Source organism: Mandrillus leucophaeus, unplaced genomic scaffold (genome assembly GCF_000951045.1).
Source record: "Mandrillus leucophaeus isolate KB7577 unplaced genomic scaffold, Mleu.le_1.0 Scaffold79, whole genome shotgun sequence".
NCBI classification, from domain to species: Eukaryota; Metazoa; Chordata; class Mammalia; order Primates; family Cercopithecidae; genus Mandrillus; species Mandrillus leucophaeus.
The window spans coordinates 121,843-144,185 of record NW_012108585.1 but is presented as its reverse complement, the minus strand read 5'-3'; the positions used below and the strand labels follow the sequence as shown (position 1 = coordinate 144,185).

Below are 22,343 nucleotides of genomic sequence, written 5' to 3'. Positions count from 1 at the left end.
GGGGTGGGGGTGTAGGGCAGCCGAGTCAGTGACACCTGCTTCCCCAGCCTGGAAGGGTGGGCCCTGTATCGTGGAGTTCCCAGAGAAGGAGACCCAAAGGAAGGGGCCCTCTCTTGTCTGGAGGCCACACCTGTTAGAGGAGAAAGGCAAGCAGTGAGAGCCCGGGGCACGCTGAACAGGGAGAGCAGAAGCAGAGGTAGCGGAGAGTTACAGACTCTGCCCAGGGCTGTGGGGAAGCGGCTTGTTAGACACTGAGCCCACCAGGCTGCGTGGGGCCTCAGACCTTGCCCACATGGACACCCGGGTCTCAGATCCATACACAGCCATGCAGGCACCAGCCCCTCCTCATCCTCAGAGACAGGTGCACATGTGCACCCACTCAGAGACGCCACAGCCAGCTGAGCGTACTCCTTTAGAGGGGCTTCCAGGCCTGGCTTGGATCCTGGCCCTTTTACGTACTGTGTGACCTTGGGCAAGTGTAACCTCTCTGATCCTTAGTCTTCTCTTCCATAAAACAGGAATACCACTACTCACATCAGTGTTGTTAGAGTCCAACAGATGCTATAGGGACAGCTGCCCTGGGGAGCATTCAGGCAAACCCATCCTATTTCCCATAGCTCCAGCCCCACCACTTCGGGCTGCCAGCATCACAGGAGAGCTCAGGAGGAGTTTAGAGATACCCTTGCTGTCCCCAGTCTCAGACTAGGTTGCACTGGAGGGAGAGGTAGTCCTAAAATAATTCTCTCTCCTGTGGCCTGAGAGTGCTACTCCGCACAGCAGCATCGTCCAAGATAAGCAGGACCTGAGTCATCTAAGCCCTCTGATTCTGGGGAAACAATGTCCTCCCAGAAAAGGGAAAACTGTGATCATTTTTCCCCCTTCAAGTTCCATCTGTCCGTTCATCCATCCGTCCATCCATCCATCCGTCCGTCCATCTGTGCATCCATCCATCCATCCGTCCGTCCGTCCGTCCGTCCGTCCGTCCATCCGTCCGTCCATCCGTCCATCCGTCCATCCATCCATCCATCTCTCTGTCCGTCCGTCCGTCCATCCATCCATCCATCCATCTGTCCATCTGTGCGTCCATCCATCCTCCATCCAGTAAACACCGAGTGCCTATTCTGAGGCAGAATTGTATTACATGTGAGAGGCAGAAATAACGAATTATGAAATGAGACCCCTGCCCTATCGATATCCATGGTCAGGGGGACAGTATGCTACAGTGGAACAAGCATCGATTTTTGGAGCCAAGAGGCCCAGGTTCAAATCCCAGCACCATCACTCACTCGTGTGTGGCCTTCGGACAAACCACGTAGCTTCTATTTATTCACCCCAGTTTCCCATCTGTAAAACGGGGCTGATGATTTTTATATTTCAAAGTCCTTAAGGGGATGAAATGAAGTAACATGTGAAACTCCTCGTCTGAGTTAGATGCTCAGGAGTAAGTCCTATTCCAGGCCCTCTGAAAGTAGGCACGGGGTTAGAAGATGAGGGTGGTGAGAACATTCTGTGGTGGCCAGTGGTTCCTGCTGCAGCCAAGGTAATAGATTCATTTAGCTACACGTCATCTTCACTCTGCACACTGCTCAGTGTGGACACAGCCCAGTCTCAGCTAGGCTTCCCAGGATGCCTACCTTTTGCAAAGGTGAGACTCTCTGGCCTCCAGGAGTTTACTAACTGGTCTGAATACTAAGTGGGTGTTGGAGGCTAGGAGAACTTGAGTAAGGAAGGACTCAACATTAAGATGGTGGGACTAAGGCCAGAGGTAGTCAGATAAAAACAGGGAGGAACTAGGTAGCTCTTTCGGGGGCACGTCAAACTGCACTCCCCGGGCCAGGTCAACCAGGCAGCTGTTCTCTGACAAGGTGAAGGAGAGGAGACAGGACTGCTGGGCTGTTGCTGTTCGTCCTCGCAGAAAGCATGTCACACCGTAGGCGCTAAATATAATTTTTGAGGAAAACTCACCCTCGTGGCTTGCCAGATCCTCTCCCCTCTTTCTCATTTTTATGCAGAGGCTCGTGTTTTGTTCTGCAGTAGCTACAGCTAGGTGATCGCACGGACTTTGATGTCCCCTCTGCAATAGCTCTGTGGTCAATCCACGGTGGACCTGACACTCAGGGACAGGCCACACCTGAGCACCGGGGTAGCTCAAGTATGGATTCTTGCTGGGCCACGTCCTACTGTGCCACGGCTGACCCCCAGCCCGGCTGCTGGTTTCGTAGAGGCAGTGGGTCTGAGAGCTGAGACCTGCTCTGCCTTCCTCATCATGTGAAACCCCACAGGAGATGCTGAGAGGGGACCGAGAGACACACAGTGGGGGTGCTTGATGGAAAACTACAGACTGAGATTCTCACTTCACACCCCACCCCTGCTGAGAAGTTCTAAAGTACAAAGAGGAAGCACATGTAAAAGGAATTTTCCCTTTCTCCCCACAACTTCCTCTCCCTTCATGCCACCTAGAGCTGAAGAAGCATCTCCTTTGCTTGAAGGAGGCACCGGCTATTCTGAGTGAAGGGCGGTGGGACGGTGCCGTACGCAGCACCAGGTGGACGTGCTCAGGGACAGTGACCAGGACACTGTTCTGGAGGAACTCACTGGGCGCACGGCATAGGGCACATGTATTCAAAAATACCCTCCCCACTGATAGCTGCCAGGCCACTCCAGACAACTTCTAGGTAGGTGCCTGGTGCTGTGCAGCGACCAGAGGTGCCTGGGAGCAGATACCCCACTGTCCCAGCCTCTGCTTCCAGAGGACCCACACCCCGCCCCGAAGCACCTATGATATCCCAGCACCCTCACAGCAGCCCCGCAAAGTCGATATTGTATTGTTACCTACGTTTGACAGACTGGGAAACCGAGGCTGACCCTTGTCTAGCTGTCGTGACTGATACATGATAGAGGAGAAGAAACTCAGGTCTGTCTGGTCCCAAGCCTGGGTCCTCTCTACGTTGCTTCTTGAGATATGCGCTGGGTGCTTTCTCTAGGAAAATCCCAAGGAGGGGGGTAGTGGTTGTGAAGGTCCAGGGCCTTGCCTGGAAGCCACAGAGGGCAGGTACTTGGTGGAAAACTCCAGGGTGTGATTCACCCTCCTCCCTTGCCCTCATCAGTGAGGTCACCTCCCCTCCCAAGGTTCTCAGTTTCCAGCCTGGAGTCTCTGGTAAGAGAGGGCTGTCCCCTGTGCTGCACATCCCATCTCCTCGTCCCTGGGAAGGAGATGGTTCTGGAGGGGGATAGAGGAAAAGGGGGAAGGGGGAGGGGAAAGGAGGAAGGGCAAGGAGCAGGAGGAGGGGAGATGAGGTCAGGGTGTGAGCCTCTGAGCCCCTTCCCCTGCCCAAGGGAGCAGCTCAGCCCAGCTCTGGAGGGGTCATCATGGGACCGTGCCCACTGGGAGGGCACCGGTCTGGAGACAGTGGGTTCATAGTGGGAGTGGGATGGGGGTGGGAACACTGGGGACAGAGGACTTGACTTCCTGAGGTTGGATGTTGTAATCTTGGTTCACAAACTTTTGGCCTCAGTCCCTCCTGTTGCTCCTGGTATTTCTCTGTCCCTTCACTTCCCAACACACACACACACACACACACACACACACACACACACACACACACAGAGCTTCTTTCTGTCTGGGAGTCCCTGGACAAGTCCCATGGGATTTTGCACTGGGAGGAACAGCATAAGGCGTGAACGTGGAGGACAGTTTCCCTTTCAGGTCCCGGCTCTCTTCACTTTCCTGTAAGCGGCCACCCTGGAACTCTCCTGGAGACCTGATGCCCGCAGCTGAGCTGCCCGCAGGAGCCGGTGCTGGGGACTGAGGTGAGCGGGAAGTGGAGGGGCTGGCTCTGTTTTTGCAGTCTCCACCTGCTGCCCAGGGGGGCTGGAGGGATAGAGCCCAGGGAAGTGAGACTGTGGAACTGTGCGTGTCTGTGGTGGGAGGCAGGACCTGCAGTAACCTCGGGCCAGAGGGCAAGTCTGATGCCCACGACCGACTCTCAGGACAAGGGGTGCCCCCTAGCTCCGCCCCGTCCAGCGTGGGAGCGGCTCAGGGATCAGCCTGTGGAACAGGAAAGTCCACCGATGGGGAGCTGGTCACGGCAGTGGGTGAAAGCAGGGGTGGTCATCTGGTGAGGGGAGGGGAAGCAGATGGTGTCCATCGAGGTGGAAGGAACAGTGGAGAGGAGAAACCTCGGGGCATTCCTGAGGGCCCAGGAACTGCAATAAATGATCACAGGTGAGGGGCTCCTGTCGTCTGCCTCCTGGCTGAGCATAACGAGCTGGGTGCCCGGCGTCTCCCAGGAGGAAGCTGTCTTGGCTTTGGGCGGTGGGCGGCATGGGTGTGCTTGTGCCTGAGGGGGGCACTCAGGGGAGCTGCAGGCAGCCACCGACTGAGACAAGCAGCTCACGGGGTGTGAAGGACTGCAGAGGGAGCCAGGTTTTGGTCATGCACACAGGTATGTGTGTGCAAAGGGACGTGACGGGAAATGGCACCAATGTGTGTACGCGAATGGGTGTTGGTATGTGGGTGTAGGCTGAAGCAGGGGTGGGTCCCATCCCCCATGTGCAAGCGCTGAGCTGTTCCTGTGCTAGACTGGGGAGCAAAGGGGACAGAGCTGGGACGCCAGTGGTACCTGGGCAGCAGCATTTCTGGTCTTGTCTGCTCCTCTGCGAGCCCCAGCTGGCCTCTGGCTACACGCCCAGCTCCTGAAAACAGAGTTAACTTTGGACTTTCTAGTCTCTTGAAGATTTCCTCTCTGGGCAGCACCAAGCCCGGGGTGGAAATTGTGTTTGCTTCTGAAGGGCACTGAAGTATGATGAGGTCCATCGGCCGTCCCTCACCCCTGCCGCAGCTTAGCAAAGCAGGTGGGCAGCCTTGGGAGGAGACGCGAGGGGCTGGGGAGGCGAGCTGAAGCTGGAGGTGGAACGCACAGCGGGGGTGGGGTGCACCTTTTAAAAGCAGCCAGAAAGGAGAACTCAGTGCAGCTTGTTTTGGTGTCCAACATCCTCTGGGCCATTTCTTCCCTGAGTCTGACTTAAATCCGTCTTGCTGCAGTTCAAGCCTATTTCCCCCTAAGTTACCGTGGCTCGGGGCCGGTTTTCCTTTTCACTTGCTCTTGCTTTCATTCTGCCATTCTGGATTTTCATTCTTAACCACAAGTTATGCTCCTCCCAATTACATTTTTATTTTTTAAAAAATCATGTGTCAGTGCCAGTGTCAGTTCATCAGCTCCTGTTCTCTTTTCTCTCTTCCCCTATTTCTGATAAAACTCAAACCCTGGGCCCACACGGGATTCTATGATTTGCTTCCCTGCCCCTGCTCCCCTCCGGCTTTTCCTTCATTTACTCCTTTTCCCCAACAAGACTCCACTCCCCCAACTCTGGAGACCACCTTGGTCCTGCGATCGCTGCCTCTGGTCTGGGAACAGTCAGGCTCAGTTCTGACCACCGCCCCAGGGGTCCTTGTGTTTGGAGCTCACCCTATGGCCGGCGAGCAGAGACCGTCGGTTCTCCTTCTCTTTATTGAGTCTTGTTTTTATCCCTTCGCCCTCCGAAAACCCCTGCTGAGCAGCGGTCATTCTCTCTTTCAGGGAGACTTAGGGTTCAGAGAGGAGGTGTGATTGGCCTGAGGTCACACAGCAAGTTAGAGACCCAGCTCCACGACTCACTGTCTTGGTAAGTTTATTCTAGCATTCGAGAATGGTGTCCCCGAGGCCCCGCAGGCGCCGGGCACTGTTCCTTAATCTCTCGGAGCTTCACTTTGTCACACACGAAGTGGAGCTAATAGTAATGCCTAACTTCAAAGATTCTTACGAGGACGCACTTCAGTCACACAGAGAAAGAGTGCCTGTTGTGAACACGGGGCTCACTCAGGTGTTAGCCTGCTATTGTTATTAACAGCTAGATCTGGATTAGAACTTGGGTTTCCCGTCCGGTGCTTTTTCATGAATGTTTTCAAGCTCGTTCGCTAGTTTGTTCATTTGTTTGGGGATGAGTCCAGGGTCATTTCTCAGGGTGCCTCGGTCCTAATTCTGTGGCAACATCGACATTTGGGTTCAGATGGTACCAACTTCTCCCCTGGGCCTAACTCCCCATTTGTTCTCCCAAGGCTCCAGTGCTCAAAGCCCCCATGGGTCTGATCACATACTCCGGACGGACCCAGAAGCTCTCTTCCCCCCTCTGCCCCGCCTTCTCCCTTATATCAGAGACTCAGGACCTTTGATTTCCACTGGGCGTCTCTCCTCATCCTCCCTCCTGGGCTGCAGGGGAAGCCTCCAAGTAGGTCCCAAACCAGAATTTCACTCTGACACGCTTTCCCGTTCCTGGCACCCTCCAAGTCACCTTCAAAAATTTCCATAGCCTCAAATGGCTCCTGCCCACGCCTTTCTAACTGACTTGGGCTTGGGCTGTTGCCTGGGTTAAAAGGACCAACAAATAAACACAGACTCTTCCTTAATAAAAAGAATCCCTGTGTTTCTCTAGAGCCTTAGAGGAACGCGGAGCACTCGGTAGACCTGGTCACTTGATTCCCTCAATACCCCTCCGAGATGAGGGGCTGTGGGATGGGTGCTCCCCTCTACAGTCTGGGGCACCTCCTCTTGGCAATTCCCTGGGCATAAAGGCAGAGGTGGCCTCAGGGTAATTGTTTGTGTGTATGAGAGGGAGGAGAAGGTAAACACAGACTGGAGATACACCCTGACAGAACCGGATTTATCTCCTGGCAGTTGACAAGCAGGCCAAGGGCCAGAGAGTAGAACTGAGAATGGCCCACGTCATTTTTTCTGGAGGTCTAGGGCGCTTTGGGCTCTCTAGGAGGGCAGGGAGAAGGAAGGGCAGTGACCCGCCGCGATGGCAGCCACTGCTGGGCCTCCCTCTTGAAGAGCCAGTCATTTGGTCACCTTGGGGGTCATGTGGAGATGATTGCCAGCCGAGCGAGAACTGGTCTGCTGATCCCTTCTGGTACCAGGGCCCCCCGGTTTTTCTCAGGACAGAGATGCAACAGAGAGAAGAGGAGCTGGGGCTCCCTCGAAGGCTTACACTTGCCCCTGGTGCCAATCCTTGTTGTCTTCTGGCCTTGTTCAGAGGCCCCACCTTCTCTTTTCCTCCCAATCAGCTGCCCAGAGCTGCTGGCTCCCCTGTTTACTCCGCGTTGATCGATCACCTTCGCACACAGCTGGCTAGGAGAGAACCATGCAGTCACTCCGGCCACACCTGCCCTTTGACCCTTGCTACCTCGGCAGCCTTGATCCCTTCTGGCCTGGAGGCCAGAGGCTAGGCTGAGGTCACTCAGCAGACATCAAGGACCTGGGCAGATGGGCCGGCTGGGATGGTGGCGAGCTGTGCCAATAAAAAGGGACATGAAAATGAAAAGCTCGAGCCTGGGTTTTCGTCACAGTTCTACTCCGGAGTGGTCTTGGGCAAATCACTTCGTCTGTCAAGGCCTGGATTTCCTCATCTGCAAACTCAGAAAACTAAGATTTGCTCTTTCTTTGCTCTGAGAGTGATGAGAACGAAGCGTAACCTTAGGTGTTACGCCTGCCATGAGCACTTGGGAAGAGCAGCGATACGCTGACAGCAGAGATCAGGACGGCAAAGCAGGGCTGGCGGGAGCATGTGGGGTTTTACAGCTGATTTCTTCTCTTCCCACCAGGCTTTGGCCCTCGTCATCCTGCCCACCCAGCGGGGCCTCCCAATCCGCCACACGGCCATGGATGGGAAAGTGGCAGTGCAGGAGCATGGGCCTCCTGCGGTCTCCTGGGTCCCCGAGGAGGGAGAGAAGTTGGACCAGGAAGACGAGGACCAGGTGAAGGATCGGGGCCAATGGAACAGCAAGATGGAGTTTGTGCTGTCAGTGGCCGGGGAGATCATTGGGCTGGGCAATGTCTGGAGGTTTCCCTATCTCTGCTACAAAAACGGAGGTGGTGAGTTCACTTTGAGGTAGGCATGGTGGGGAGAGCTGTGCCCTGGCAGCTGGGCAGTGCCTATCTGGGCCCTCCTTCCTGGGCAGTGTGGCTTATAAAAAGAGGGCTATTTTGGAATCGGAGGACTTGAGTTTGAGTTCCAGCTCCACCATTAGCCTCAGCGTCCCCTCCGTGAAATGGGGACAATACCTCCCAGGGCGATGGTGAAGATGAAATTAGGCCACGGGCAGGACCAAGAAATTCTAGTTTTTAGCAAGCTCCTTCGTAACTATGTAAAGGTCAGTTGTTGATAGAATTCAGCCATGCATTCAGCGAGCATGACTGCAGGCCTGTCACGTGCCAGACCCGGCACTGGGTCCGAAACAGAACACATTCCATGTGCTACACTCCGTGGAAGGGTTCTGGGGGGTGGTGCTGTGTCCGCGGCAGGTTGCGGACAAACAGTGCAGCACGGTCCACGTCGAATGGTGACGCGTGGAGGGACGAGGCGTGACGCAGGGAAGAGGGATAGGGAATGCTAGGCGTGCAGAGGGGAAGGGAACGGTTCAGCAGACTTGAAGGAAGTGAAGGTGTGAGTGTCGTGGGTGTATCCTGGATGGAGAACACGCCCGACACAGGTCCTGGGACTGGAAGCAGCAGGCCTGTCTGAGGAGCAGTGAGGAGGCAGGTGTGGCTGGGGCGGAATGAGAGAGGGAGAGAAGAATGGGGTGAGGTCAGAGAGGTAACAGGGTCACTCAGGCTCTGTTCTGAGTGAGATAGGAGCCACCGAAGCAATTTTGGTTGGAGAAATACCTTGCCTTTGAGTTTGTTTTTCAAATTAGAGACACATGATTTTATTGTTTTTCAGCCCTGGATGTAAAAATTAGCAGTGGTGGGGAGGGGCCCGATTCTTTTTTCTAAGTGTACAGTTCAGTGGTTTTTAGTCACAGGATTGTGCAACCGTCGCCACAATCACTTTTAGAACATTTTCATCATCCCCAAAAGAAATCCTATATTCATCAGCTGTCGCTCCTCATTCCCTCTCCCAGCCAGCCCTTGGCAACCGCTCGCGTGCCGCCGATCTCTGTGGATCGCTGTTAGGGCTATTTCATAGGAATAGAGTCGTTCAATGGGCAGTCCTTTGTGAGTGGTCAGAGTCGTTTTATTTTTGCCTCTTGAAATCACTTTTATTCTTCTTGTGGAAAAGGTATATGTTTATTGCAAACATTAGAAACATTTCAGGAAGGTAGAAAGAATACTCACATTAGAGATAACCATTGTTGAGAAAATCCTCCTAACCACTATTTATATTAAATCTGACCCATATTTACGGAGTGTCTACTACGTATCTTGCTATGTGTTTTAAAGCTTATAGTTATGATCACAAGCTGCTTGAATTGACAACTCCTAAGAAAAAGCAGTAGGATTTCTCGGACTGGCTCGGTCTCTAGCGCTGAGGCTGAGAGGGCAGGCTGACCCTGGGCCAGAAAGTCAGGGGAAGGAGGATGAAGGGGCAGGGTGCTGGTTTCCTTCTTCATCCAGGGCCACCATCTCACGGCATATAGGATGTCAGGGTTGGAGGTGGAGGTGGCCCAGGCTAAGCCCTCCTTTGGTGGAGGAGGATTTGCCCAGGACCTCAGAGGGCCCTGGAACCAGGCTGGCTGCTTCCTGCGTCACGGCACACTCCTCACCCAGCTATCCGGGAGGGAGAGAGCTCTAGGGCCTGGGAGGCAGGGCCGCGGCGTCGGGCGCTCACCCTGCCTCTGTCCTGCCACTGGCTTCTGCTGTGGCTGCGGCCTCTGTCCTGGCCGTGGGGCGGGGTGCATACAGAGAGAGATAAGTACCCCCAGTAACATCACGGAATGTCGGATCCGGGTGACCCTCGTCCCAGCCTAACTCTTGGGAAAGGTACCCTTTCTTTCATCTTTAAGATGAGGGGGCCAAATGAAGTTGGGGTCCCAATCTGGAGTCCCTGGTCCTTGGGGGTCTAGGAATGTAGTAAAGAAGGACCAGGAATTCCTTTTCTCATTTCCAACAACCTAATGATGGATGGATGTGGGAACAGGACGTCTCAGACTAGTCCAAATGTCTTTTAGTTTTTGCTGTAGACTGAACTGTACTAACTCATAGTGATAATAAAGTTTATCTCAAGCTGACCATAAGGCCTGATTGGCAGTTAAATATGATTTTTATTAATATATGCAGGGAAATTTATTGATTATTAACTAGTAAACAGTTCTGTAGAGAAAAATCTTTCAAAAGAAACAAAAAGAGTAATAAAACTATTGGTCTAATGAGGTCTTTGGTTATGAAAAAGAGGGGAGCCCCTGAATTAGATCATCCTTAAGAAATCATTCACCTCAAAAGAGAACGTTAGGAAACTCCCATTATCTGGGTTGTGAGTGGTTTGGGAACGAGCACGCAGCGGAGGTAAGGCACACCTTAGAGGTGTTTAAACCAACCACGGGCTTCCGGACACCCTGTCCGTAAAGGTTCCCGTGGGACATCACTGGACTGCCTGTGCCCACAGCCTCGGCTGACACCAAGGAGACACGAACCAGGGTGACCTTCGAAAGCAAGGCACTGATCAGATAATCTGAGGGGAGGGTGTTGGCAGCGTTAGCGTTCTAGAAACCCAAGGGTAGAAGACGCCCTAGACGCGATCCAGAACCAACCTTTTCATCTGCCCCTGAAGGTCCAGACTTGGTGCCACCCTTTCAGGGAGGACCCAGTCTGAGGGGGGTCCAGCTCCAGGCCTCCTGAGGTCACCCCGTCTTCTGTGGGGCAGAAGTCCACACTCCCAGGCGAGAACTGAAGCCACCTCTTTTATCAGACGGAAGGAGTCCCGTGGGCCACACGCCCTGACAGGCATCCTGTAAAGCGCCTTCTGGGGAGGCCTCAGGCCATGTCCCTCTACTGCACGCTACCCCTCAGCCTAGGTCCTGGGACTTCCCAAGCCACTGAAACCTGGGTCAGTGGTGTTACTGGCACTGTGTTGACCAACACTCTAGTATTCGTAGGGTTGGAAAGGCAAACATGGGGTTCAAAGGGACTCTGGAACTCGGTGGAGAGTTACTGGCTTGTGGCTCTCCAGGATCCAGAAGACACAAACTTTTCCTTCTCTCACATAGTGCCATCAGGAATCTGACAGATCCTCCTCTCACATAGTGCCATCAGGAATCTGACAGATCCTCCTCTCACATAGTGCCATCGGGAATCTGACAGATCCTCCTCTCACATAGTGCCGTCAGGAATCTGACAGATCCTCCTCTCACATAGTGCCATCAGGAATCTGACAGATGGGTGCAAGAGTTTTGGAGAACAATTTGGAAATGCATGTTTAAAAAAACGTGCGTCCCCCAAAGGTGTGGAAACAACCCAAATATCCACAAACAGATGAATGGATAAACAGAATGTGGTAGGTTCCCGCAAGTGAATATTACGTAGCCTTCAAAAAGAGGGGAATTCATGCTATGACCTGGATGAATCTTGGAGGCATGCATGCTGAGTGAAATAAGCCAGGCACAAAGAGATAAGCACTGTATGATTACACATTCATGAGGTACCTAGAATAGACAAATGCATAGAAACAGAAAGTAGAATCACGGTTGCCAGGGGCTGGGGAGAGAGGGGAATGGGGAGTTCGGGTTTAATGTGTACAGAGTCTCAGTCCGGGATGATGAAAAAGCTCTGGAGATGGATGGTGGTGATGGTTGCACAACATTGCGAATATACTTAATGCCACTGAACTGTACACTAAAGAACAGTTAAAGTGACTTATATTATGTATATTTTATCATACACACAAAGCAAAAAAAAAAAAAAGTGCATACCTTTTGACTCAGGAGTTCCTCTACTGGTAATTTGTACTAAGGAGTGAATTAGACAAGTACACGAGGATGTGGACAGCAGTCTTCATTACGACAAGGTTTCGGATGAAATGACCAAAAGTCCAATGACAACATACTGGCGAAGTGCACTAGGATAGATACACAGAGGGGAACACTATGCAGCAATCAAAATGATGAGATAGATATGTATTTATTGCCATGAAGAAGTTTATGGTAAAAATTTAAAAAGTGGTTATCAAATAATATATTTGATACATGATTACTTCTCATTTTTGCAAAAAAGAAATACGTGTGTGTGCTTTTAAGAAATCTGGAAGGATATACAATGCTTTTGCCTTTCTTTCCCTCTGTACTTTCTGTGTTTTCTACATAATAATATGGATATGAAGTATCAGAGGTATATAGTGTAGTGAGTAAGAGCTCAGCCTCAGGACTAGACCGCCTGGGTTTGTGCCTCAGTTTCCTCATTCGTGCTTTGGTTTTTCCATCTTTAAAGTGACCTCAGTTTTATTATCTGCAAAATGGGGATAACAATAGGGCCTGCCCCATGGGAGGTTGTTTTGCAAGGACTGTGATGTTGATGAAGCACGTACAAGAGTCAGCACCAAGTAAGCACTCAGTGTTCTCATGGTGTAACAAACACTAATCCATTCATCCTGAGATGAACTTCTGACGCGAGGTTTATGCCTTAGTGACTCCTGCTGAGGTGGGTCTCCTGGGCTTGCTGTTGTCTTCAGATTCCATTCCTGTGTAACCTGCTGGATGTCTGTTAGGCCTGGCCTCCCTCTGGCACCTGCAGGTTGGCACGTAATCACATCATGGCCTTCTCTGCTGGGAGCCCCGTTCAGATCAGAACTGGGTGGAGGCAACAAACACCCTGAAAATTATCAGTGGGAAAACAATGCTTCCCAGGTGTTTGTTTTTCTCTAAAATGTACCAAAAGTTTAATAAGCATAACAAGTTATACAGAAGCCATGTGTTTATTCCAAAAATAATCTCTTGACTAGATTTGTAAAGTACACTAAGAAAATAAATAGTATATATATTAGAATTTCCACCTAAGTTTTCATTAATTCCCCTTCCAAGGTCTTTCTCATTCTGTGTAGGGTTCAGATCAGAACATTCCCACCTGCACCTGCCTAACACTCAGGACGGCAGGCAGACAGGAGGAAGCCGCCTTGGGTCCCTGGGAGGTGTCAGGAGGGAGATTAAGAACAGGATGGTGGAGGGTGGGTTTGTTCGGGGGAGGGGAGGTCTGAAAGGATCCAGGCTGAGGAAGAGCCTGGGTGTGGTTCAGCCCTGCCTCTCTCTTTTCTGCAGGAGCCTTCTTCATCCCCTACTTCATCTTCTTCTTTGTCTGCGGCATCCCGGTGTTTTTTCTGGAGGTAGCGCTGGGCCAGTACACCAGCCAAGGGAGTGTCACAGCCTGGAGGAAGATCTGCCCCCTCTTCCAGGGTATGTATCCTCCCCCACCTTCCTATTCACGGGCCCTCCACCTTGCCTGCATCCCCGCGTTGTCTCTCCCTTCCTACCCACCCACTGCCTCACTCATCCGCTCACTCCCATCCTGCGCCAAGTGCAGAAGCAGGATCAGGCTTCATGGGCGGGTTGGAGAGAGGTGAGCCTGGTGGGGAAACACTGGCTCCCCAGCAAGCTGGGACTCTTACCGCTGATTAGGGGGAGGTGGGGGAGGCCAGTTTGGTGCTGATGCCTTTCGGGGCAACCATGGGACCCCTGCAGGGGCAGAAGTGAGGGGCTGGAACCGAGTGAAGCTTGGCTTACTGTGGTTCTACTCACAGGTGCTGGGTGCTCCAGGGGTGCTGGGCCTCAGCCAGAACAGGTTCCCCCTGTTCTCCCTCCATCCCAGCAGCGGTAAATGTCCCACTCAGCCGGGTCCTATGCCTAGGTCCAAGCACGCTCAGGGACAGCACACGCAGGGCTGGCCTCTCCGGAACAAACAGAGCTTATGCGGGTGCCATGGTCAGGGTGAGCAAACGGAGCACTGGAATGCGAGAGAAGCAGATATCTTGGCTCTCTCCTTCTTTTCCAAGTCAGAGAGGCGCCAAGGCCGGGATCTCAGCGGGAGGTGTGTGCGCCCGCGCTCTGCTGGTGGGAGGTCCGGGCTGCGCCACCCGCCCTCTGCCGGCCGCAGCGCCCACCGCACTCCCCCTCCCCGGAGACGCTGCGCTCAGGCTCGGGGCTCGCCCTGCGCTCACCCGCCCCGCCACGGGCCGCACGGGGGCCGCTTCTCCCACTCCCCTCTCCCGGGTTCAGGCTCGGGGCTCGCTCTGTGCCGCACGGGGGCCGCTTCTCCACCCAGCGTCACTCCTGCTCCCTCGGAGATGGGGGCCGCCCTGCCCCTCTCCAGCTGGCCCCAGCAGAATCGCCGACCCCCGGTCCGCTGAGTTCACGGGGCTGACCCAGGGCTGCGGGATGGGCCGGACGGCCGCGAGCACAGCGCGTTCCGCCTCGGCACAGTGGCCGCTTGTTTGTGTGTCTGTGTGTTTGTGTGTTTGTGTGTTTGTGTGTTTGGTGTCTGTGTGCGCGCTCTCAACGCCCCGCCCGCTCCCTGGAGACCCTCTGCCATCGGCGGGTCCCCTCCTGCGCAGCGCCACGCCCACCCCCGCGGGGCCGCCCGGGCCGCCCCAGAACCCGTCCTTGCCACGGTGGGCTCGCCTGGCCCCAGAGGAGTGGTTTTGTTCATAGTCAGCATTGATTTTTCAGCCAGGCTGTTCTGAAAGGTCCACAGTCCTTCATTAAGTAGCTGTCTCTTATACACATCTAGATGTGTATAAGAGACAGAAGCCCACCCCCGCGGGGCCGCCCGGGCCGCCCCAGAACCCGTCCTTGCCACGGTGGGCTCGCCTGGCCCCAGAGGAGTGGTTTTGTTCATAGTCAGCATTGATTTTTCAGCCAGGCTGTTCTGAAAGGTCCACAGTCCTTCATTAAGTAGTGAGCACTTCAGGAGGCTGAGGCAGGAGGATGGCCTGAGCCCAGGAGTTCGAGACCAGCCTGGGCAGCATAGTGAGACCCACCCCTTCTCCTGTCTCTACACAAAAATTTAAAAATTAGCCGGGTCTGTCTGTGGTCTCAGCTACACCGGAGGCTCAGATGGGAGGATTGCTTGAACCCAGGAGTTGGAGGCTGCAGTAAGCTGAGATCACACCACTGAGCTCTAGCCTGGACCCCCCACCCCCCCTCCCTCTCTCTTTCTCTCTCTCTCTCTCTCTCTCTCTCACACACACACACACACACACACACACACACACACACAGAGTTACTGAGCATCGACTAAAGACTAAGAGAGAGCTAACCCAGCAGGAAAGGGGCAGGGTTCTCTCACAGGGGAAACCGGGCTCCAGCCCTTCTCCGCAGGACTCCTAAGCCACCTGGCAACATGTTGCTTTTAAAATGACTGTGGAAAAGATTCCACTTTGTAGACGGGGGTGCTGGGGAGGTGTGTGTAAGCCCTCCCTCTCCGCCCCCTCCCTCCCCAAATATGCTGCCAGGAGACCAAGTGCATCCAGCTAACCACGAGGCTTCAGGACAAGTGTTAAAATAGCAGCGAGGTCTCCACCTTTGCTGGCGGTCTTGCTGCTGGCTGAGATGGCGCTAGGTGCTGACTCAGGCTCCTAAGTTCCTGACACAGAGACCATTTCTCCCTTCCTCTCTGGTTTCTTTCTTTTGCTCTTATCCTGAGACCCCTCTGTCACCCAGGCTGGAGTGCAGTGGCATCATCTCGGCTCACTGCAACCTCTGCCTCCCGGGGTCAAGGGATTCTTGTGGCTCAGCCACCCAAGTAGCTGGGATTACAGGCATGTGCCACCACACCTGGCTAATTTTTGTATTTTTAGCAGAGGTTGGGTTTCACCATGTTGGCCAGGCTGGTCTCAAACTCCTGACCTCAAGTGACTCATCCGCCTTGGCCTCCCAAAGTGCTAGGATTATAGGTGCGAGACACATTCTTACCAAATTTTCCTACTTACTCCTTCCTTCTTCTGGCCCCTTTTCATTTTCCAACCAATACATGGTTGTTGTAGAAAAACTAGAAAATGCAGATAGCCGAAAAAAAAACAAAAACCCAGAAACTTGAAAATGTTATCTGAAATCCTACCACCTAGAGAATCACTTGTTAACTTTTGGGTGAAGATCCTTCCAGAGCTTTTCCCATGAAAAAAAAAATATATACGTTCAAATACATATTACAAAAATGGGAAAATGCGTAGGGTAATGTCCTGTATCCTGCATTTCTTCCTTAGAAAAATACGCTGTGGGCCGGGTGCGGTGGCTCACGCCTGTAGTCTGAGGGACCAGGACTCCCAACCATTACCGTCTGCTGTCCCTTGCATCACACCCACGGGCTCCTGCCCAAAGTTCTGTCTCCTGCCCAAAGTTCTTACTTCCTCTGCTAGGGCACAGGTTATGTGCCTGTAATCCCAGCACTTTGGGAGGTCAGGAGTTCAAGACCAGCCTGGCCAACATGGTGAAACCCCATCTCTACTAAAAATACAAAAACTAGTTGGGTGTGGTGGCACATGCCTGTAATCCCAGCTACTCAGGAGGAGAATTGCTTGAACCCGGGAGGTGGAGGTTCCAGTGAGCTGAGACCATGTCACTGCACTCTAGCCTGGGTAACAGAACAAGACTCCATCTCAAGGGAAAAAAAAAAAAAAAAAAAGAAAACTATGCTGTGAATGGCTTCTCATGCCACTGGATAAACCTATTGTTTCTCTTTGTGTAGCACCCAATACCCTTGTAACCTCAACTGGCAGCTTCTGTGTGACTTTTTTGCTAACATTGATCTCTCTTGTCCCTCCCCACCTCTCCCCCACTCTGGAAGGCATTGGTCTGGCGTCTGTGGTCATTGAGTCATATTTGAATATCTACTACATCATCATCCTTGCCTGGGCTCTCTTCTACCTGTTCAGCTCCTTCACCTCTGAGCTGCCCTGGACGACCTGCAGCAACGTTTGGAACACAGGTATCCATCATTTCAGCCCCTGGGATGTTGCCTAATAGGGGCTGGGCTGCGGCGGCTGGTGATGTCCAAGCAGCGATGGGGTGTATAGCGGAACTTGCCTCATAGCCAAGCCATGTGGGCTCCGGGGCCAGCTCTGCTCCTTGGCTCTCCTGGAGCCCTCAGGCCAGCCACTAGGACAAGTCAGTGTGGTTGGGAGAACCCAAAGGGAGTGTATTAAACAACTGCAAGGGTTATCACCACTTACTCACTTGTGCACTTAGCAAGCACTTACTGGACACCTACTATGTGCTAAACATGGTGCCAAGGGCTGGAGATGGGTACAAGGCTGAGCAAAAGCAACAGGGACCCAGCCTTCACTGTGTTTACAGTCTGGTGGTGGAAACAGACAAATAAACACAACCACTACGAATTGTGATAGGTGAACGAAACTGCAGAAACCATAGAACAAGGGGAGGGAGACGTGTCATCTGAGGCCTGAAGTGAGAAAGAGCCCAGCATGTGAACAGCATTCCAAGCAGGGGGAAGAGCAGGCACAGGGCCTCAGTCCCTTGGTCTGTCAAGTGGAGAGACAGGAAGTCGGAAAGGGCCAGTGGGGAGAATGCGTTCCATACCAGCTGCCCGTGAGAGGTCTGAGTAGATCTGAAGTCTGGATAGTGTCTGAGGTTGGCAGGGCAGCCAGGTAAGCAGCCAGATTCAGAGGGAACAAGAGCAGGGGGAGGAAGAGCTGGCTCTATGAGACTCCTTATGCTCTGGAGAGGGTGGGCTCCAAAAGAAGCTCTTGGGGTTAGGAGTGGTGAGGACCACTAGGCTGCAAGGCCAGAGGGCCAGGGGGACTAGGGTATGAGGGCCTCTCTCTCCATCTTGTCCCTAATCTTGTCCCCAACAGAGCACTGCGTGGACTTTCTGAACCACTCGGGAGCTGGCACAGTGACCCCATCTGAGAATTTTACCTCACCTGTCATGGAATTCTGGGAGTAGGTGCTGGGCCCATATGCCACATGTGAAGAGGCTCCAAGCAGAAGAAATTTGGATGTCTGAGCTGTGCAAGTCTGAATGTCTGGGGTGCAAGTTTAAGATTCTCTGTGTGCTTTCCAGCGCTTCCTCCCCCGCCCCACTCCAACCCCACACGTCGCTGAGGCAGGGGAGAACGCTCTCACATCTACCCACCTGGGTCCGCGTAGACTCCCGTTTCTCCATCGTGTCCACCTTCACCCCCACATCCCTACCTCCACGCATATGTCTGCCCATACATGTCCGGTGGGGTGCTGGACACCGTCTTCACAGCCTTAGGCGAGCTGGGTGTGCATGTCTCTCCCCAGTGCCATGCTTGGTGGCATCATGCTGGTAGCTTGAAATCGCCCAAGGCGGAAGTGAGCACATCAAGACCTGGGCATACCCTCTGCTGACATACTCACCCTCTCACATGACAACTTACACCTTCACATTACCCGTGCCCACACTCGTCCACCTACATTCCCACGCAAGGCTGCCTGTACTCACACTGAGCTCACCCCCACGTGGGCACCACTGCCCTCACACATGAATGCCCTCGCGGTGCCGAACCCTCACACCCATGCATGCAGTTCCAGCACCCCATTGCATGTTTAGACACTCACACACATTCAGCCCCTCCATGGGATACCCATGCCACTGGCCCATCCACCTGCATGTATAAATATTTACTCGCTAAACGCTCATGTGTACATTCCTCATCTCTCTCTCTCTCTCCATCTTTCTGTACAAGAAAAAAAATCTGGATGAGTTAGAAAGACAAAGATACGTATGGGATGATGGTAGAAGTTTGGTCTACCAAACTTCCCCCAGGGGGTCAGGGAAGCCCTGGAATATGAGATCCATGGGGTCAGCTCTGAGAATCTGAGCATCAGGAGACTTGCCAACAGTTGCAAACTGCCCCCTTTAGCCTTTCCCCTCGTTACTTATTTTTCCCAATCCTCCAGGAGACGAGTTCTGAGCATCACCTCAGGTATCCATGACCTGGGCGCCCTGCGCTGGGAGCTGGCCCTGTGCCTCCTGCTCGCCTGGGTCATCTGCTATTTCTGCATCTGGAAGGGCGTCAAGTCCACAGGCAAGGTGAGATGTTCTGCCTCCTAGGAAGCTCCCTGTGGCCCCCAGAGCTTTTGGGGACACTTGAGGGGGACCCTCTGGAGAACTGATTTCTTTCTCTTAAGAAACGAAGCTTCCTGAGCAGTGCAGGGGAGATGCATAGTGAGAACAGGGGAAGTCACAGGAAGGCGGATCTTAGCTCTATGCAAGGAAAGTCTTTCTTTTTCAATATGACTTTAAAAATCCGGTTTCCATAAGAATATTCAGGGCAAATTCGAAACAGAAAAGTCCCATTGTTGGAGCTAATCACTGCGCTGCCAGGTTGGCACTGAGAATCTCTGTTCACTTCTGCTGTGTTGCCTTCTGGTTTCTCTCATGCGTGTGTGTGTGTGTGTGTGTGTGTATCCATTATGTGTGGCTATGACATCATGAGGGTCACACGCTCTTGTGACTCACTTGTTGTTGTATTTAACACATAGCAAGATAATTTTGAGTTTGAATTAGCAAACAGAACTGTCTTTGAGGTGGTGAGTTTCCAGTCATCGAAGGGGTTCCCATCAAGGATGGGCAACGGTGGGCTTGTCACGTAGAGAGAATTCAGATTTGAGCATTATTTCCAACCCAGAGAGCCGGAGACTATGCTTCGTGCCTTTTTAAAGCCAGGAATGGTTGGTAAACAGACTTCTCTGCTTGGCCGTACACTTAGTCTGTTCCCGCAGCAGTCTTTCCCCTCCCTGAATTGTGACAGGTTGGTCATAGTGATGATGAAAGTGGTCATCGAAAGCCGGGTGTGGTGGCTCATGCCTGTAATCCCAGCACTTTGGGAGGCTGAGACGGGCGGATCACAAGGTCAGGAGATCGAGACCATCCTGGCGAACACGGTGAAACCCTGTCTCTACTAAAAATACAAAAAATTAGCCAGGCGAGGTGGCGGGCGCCTGTGGTCCCAGCTACTTGGGAGGCTGAGGCAGGAGAATGGCGTGAACCTGGGAGGCGGAGCTTGCCGTGAGCTGAGATCCTGCCACTGCACTCCAGCCTGGGGCACAGAGCGAGACTCCGTCTCAAAAAAAAAAAAGTGGTCACCATAGTGAGAACAGCACAGACAGTGCCACTGCTGCCACCCAGAGAAGGAAGGAGATGAGTTTGCTGAGTGGCAGCGTAGAACGCCCCGGAGCTCCGGCCACCGCTGCTCCCCCAACCATTAGCCGGGAAAAGTGCAGTCTAACTTTCCCCACAGATCACTGTACAAATCTGGTCACCGTTCCCCTGGGTCGCCAGGGGGCAAGGAGAGAACAGCTAGGATAAGGGATTAAGAAAGACCCGATTCTGGACTTTAAAGTAGTCTTTGCCTTGATTTTATCATTGCACATTATATACATGTATGGAACTACCACTCTTTTTCATAAACATGTACAGATTATGTACATACGTACACGTTGACTAAAAATAAGAGGAAAAAAATGGTCTGGGAAGGTTATGGGCTGGAAGCCTGTACCTGCCTCCCTCCCTGTCTTCCTCCTCCCCTCCCCACCCTTCCCGTGCTGACGTGCGTCTCACAGGATGTCTATCCCCACATCTGTGGGGAGCACGGACCCGTTGGAATGTGTAAAGGGAGGTGTGGAAAGTTTCCCGTGCTTTGCCCCTCTTAGTGGTCTCTGAGGCTGGGACTGAGCTCCGTGTGACTCGCACTGCCTGTGGGGCGTGGCTAGAGGGCCACTGCGTCCCCACCAGGAGTGACCTTGGCCTGCCCCCCACCTCCAGGTGGTTTATTTCACAGCCACGTTTCCCTACCTGATGCTTGTCATTCTGCTGGTCCGAGGTGTTACCCTTCCCGGGGCCTACCAGGGCATCATCTATTACTTGAAGCCAGATTTGTTCCGCCTCAAGGACCCTCAGGTATGTACTGTGCTGGGACCACTTCCCCAGATGCCCTCCCCACCCAACCAGGTCTGTATTTTTGAAAGTCTTGTATTGCTTTTTCGTTGGTTTAAAAGCAGTAGATGCCCACTGGAGAAAAATTAGAAAATATGGAAGAAAGCTATAAAAAAGAAACTAAAAATCTCTTGTAATTCCACCACTCAAATATAACTTTTTTTCTTAAAAAATTTTTTTTTTCTTTCTTAGAGACAGGGTCTGGCTCTGTCCCCCAGGCTGGAGTGCAGTGGTGCCATCATAGCTCACTGCAGCCTCAACCTCTTGGGTTCAAGGCATCCTCTCGCCTCAGCCTCCCGAGCAGCTGGGACTACAGGCGTGAGCCATAGTTCCTGGGCATTTTATCTTGATATTTTGATGAAGCAGCCTCTTTGTCCCCAGGTCATAGCTGCTTAAGACACTATATATAGAGATCTTAGTTGAATGAGACAAGTGACTCCCAGCTGTGCCCTGCAGATAGGCCTTGGGTGCAGCCATGGTTTGTAGATTCCCCTGAAGAAATTCAAGCAACACACATGTATTTGGTACTCACTAAGTGCCTACAGAGCCAAACCGAAACTGGGCCCCACTGGGTAGGAGATCACCATGGAGACAGGAGGGCGTACTCATGGAGACTTGGGACGCAGGAGGGAAGCGCTCAGGGAGCACTGAGGGGCCAGGCTGGTGCTGCAGGGGATGGGTCTGGATCTCGGGTCACCCTGGCTCTGGGCCCTGGGGGCTTCCTCTACCTCTTTCTTGGGGTTTTGTGTAGGTGTGGATGGATGCGGGCACCCAGATCTTCTTCTCCTTCGCCATCTGCCAGGGGTGCCTGACAGCCCTGGGCAGCTACAACAAGTACCACAACAACTGCTACAAGTGAGAACAGCATGGGCCGGGGTGGGGCGAAGGAGGGCTAGGGGCCTGGGGGTGGGCTCTGGACAAAGACCCATCATCTCTGGGCTCATTATAAGTTGTGTCAAACTGACCTGGTGGGTTCAGTTCCCAGACTAAGTGTCTTTCTTATTCCTTTTCTCTCTCACTTCTCTCTTTGTTGTCTGCCACCCGATTTTTGTCTTTTTCTTCTACTATCTTCTTCCCATCCTCGCTTCCCTTCCTCCCCTCCTCTGTGCCTCCCTTGCCTTCCCCTTCTCTCTCCTCGGTCCCCTCTCACTGTCTTTTGCTCTCTCCTCCTCTCTTTTCCTCGCCGTTCCTATCTGCCCTTGCCCCACTCCCACAGGGACTGCGTCGCTCTCTGCTTCCTGAACAGTGCCACCAGCTTTGTGGCTGGGTTTGTTGTCTTCTCCATCCTGGGCTTCATGTCGCAAGAGCAGGGGGTGCCCATTTCTGAAGTGGCTGAGTCAGGTAGGTGCCACTTTGCTGTCTGGGGCCTGAGGGGAAAGTCAGAGAACACACTTCCCTCCTGTTGAAAGGCGTGAGTCCCAGAAGATGGGCAATATGATTTATTTATGGGTAATAGGATTTAATTTTAGCATCTGGGGCAGTGCTTAGCACAAAGCAGGGCTTCCATTACCATGGGAAAGAGGAGGGGGAGGATGATGGATGCTAGATGGACCAACACTGGATGGATGGATGGATGGATGGAGGGATGGATGGAGGGATGGAGGGATGGATGGATGGATGGATGGA

General features: G+C 52.9%; 2 protein-coding genes across 2 annotated transcripts in view; both read left to right on the top strand.

Moving 5' to 3' along the window:
• The window catches only part of KDM5A (lysine (K)-specific demethylase 5A), a 197,911-nt gene extending 184,712 nt beyond the window's left edge, over nucleotides 1-13,199 (top strand). The window contains exon 30 of the mRNA XM_011967180.1: nucleotides 13,061-13,199. The gene's annotated coding sequence lies outside the window, so the exon portion shown is untranslated. The remainder of the gene's footprint in view (nucleotides 1-13,060) is intronic.
• The window catches only part of SLC6A12 (solute carrier family 6 (neurotransmitter transporter), member 12), a 33,807-nt gene continuing 14,658 nt past the window's right edge, over nucleotides 3,195-22,343 (top strand). The window contains exons 1-10 of the mRNA XM_011967179.1: nucleotides 3,195-3,810; nucleotides 5,580-5,664; nucleotides 7,640-7,910; nucleotides 13,061-13,195; nucleotides 16,581-16,721; nucleotides 17,608-17,695; nucleotides 18,680-18,812; nucleotides 20,547-20,681; nucleotides 21,469-21,572; nucleotides 21,934-22,058. Coding sequence (XP_011822569.1) covers nucleotides 7,697-7,910; nucleotides 13,061-13,195; nucleotides 16,581-16,721; nucleotides 17,608-17,695; nucleotides 18,680-18,812; nucleotides 20,547-20,681; nucleotides 21,469-21,572; nucleotides 21,934-22,058 — 1,075 coding nt within the window. The 5' untranslated portion in view covers nucleotides 3,195-3,810; nucleotides 5,580-5,664; nucleotides 7,640-7,696. The remainder of the gene's footprint in view (nucleotides 3,811-5,579; nucleotides 5,665-7,639; nucleotides 7,911-13,060; nucleotides 13,196-16,580; nucleotides 16,722-17,607; nucleotides 17,696-18,679; nucleotides 18,813-20,546; nucleotides 20,682-21,468; nucleotides 21,573-21,933; nucleotides 22,059-22,343) is intronic.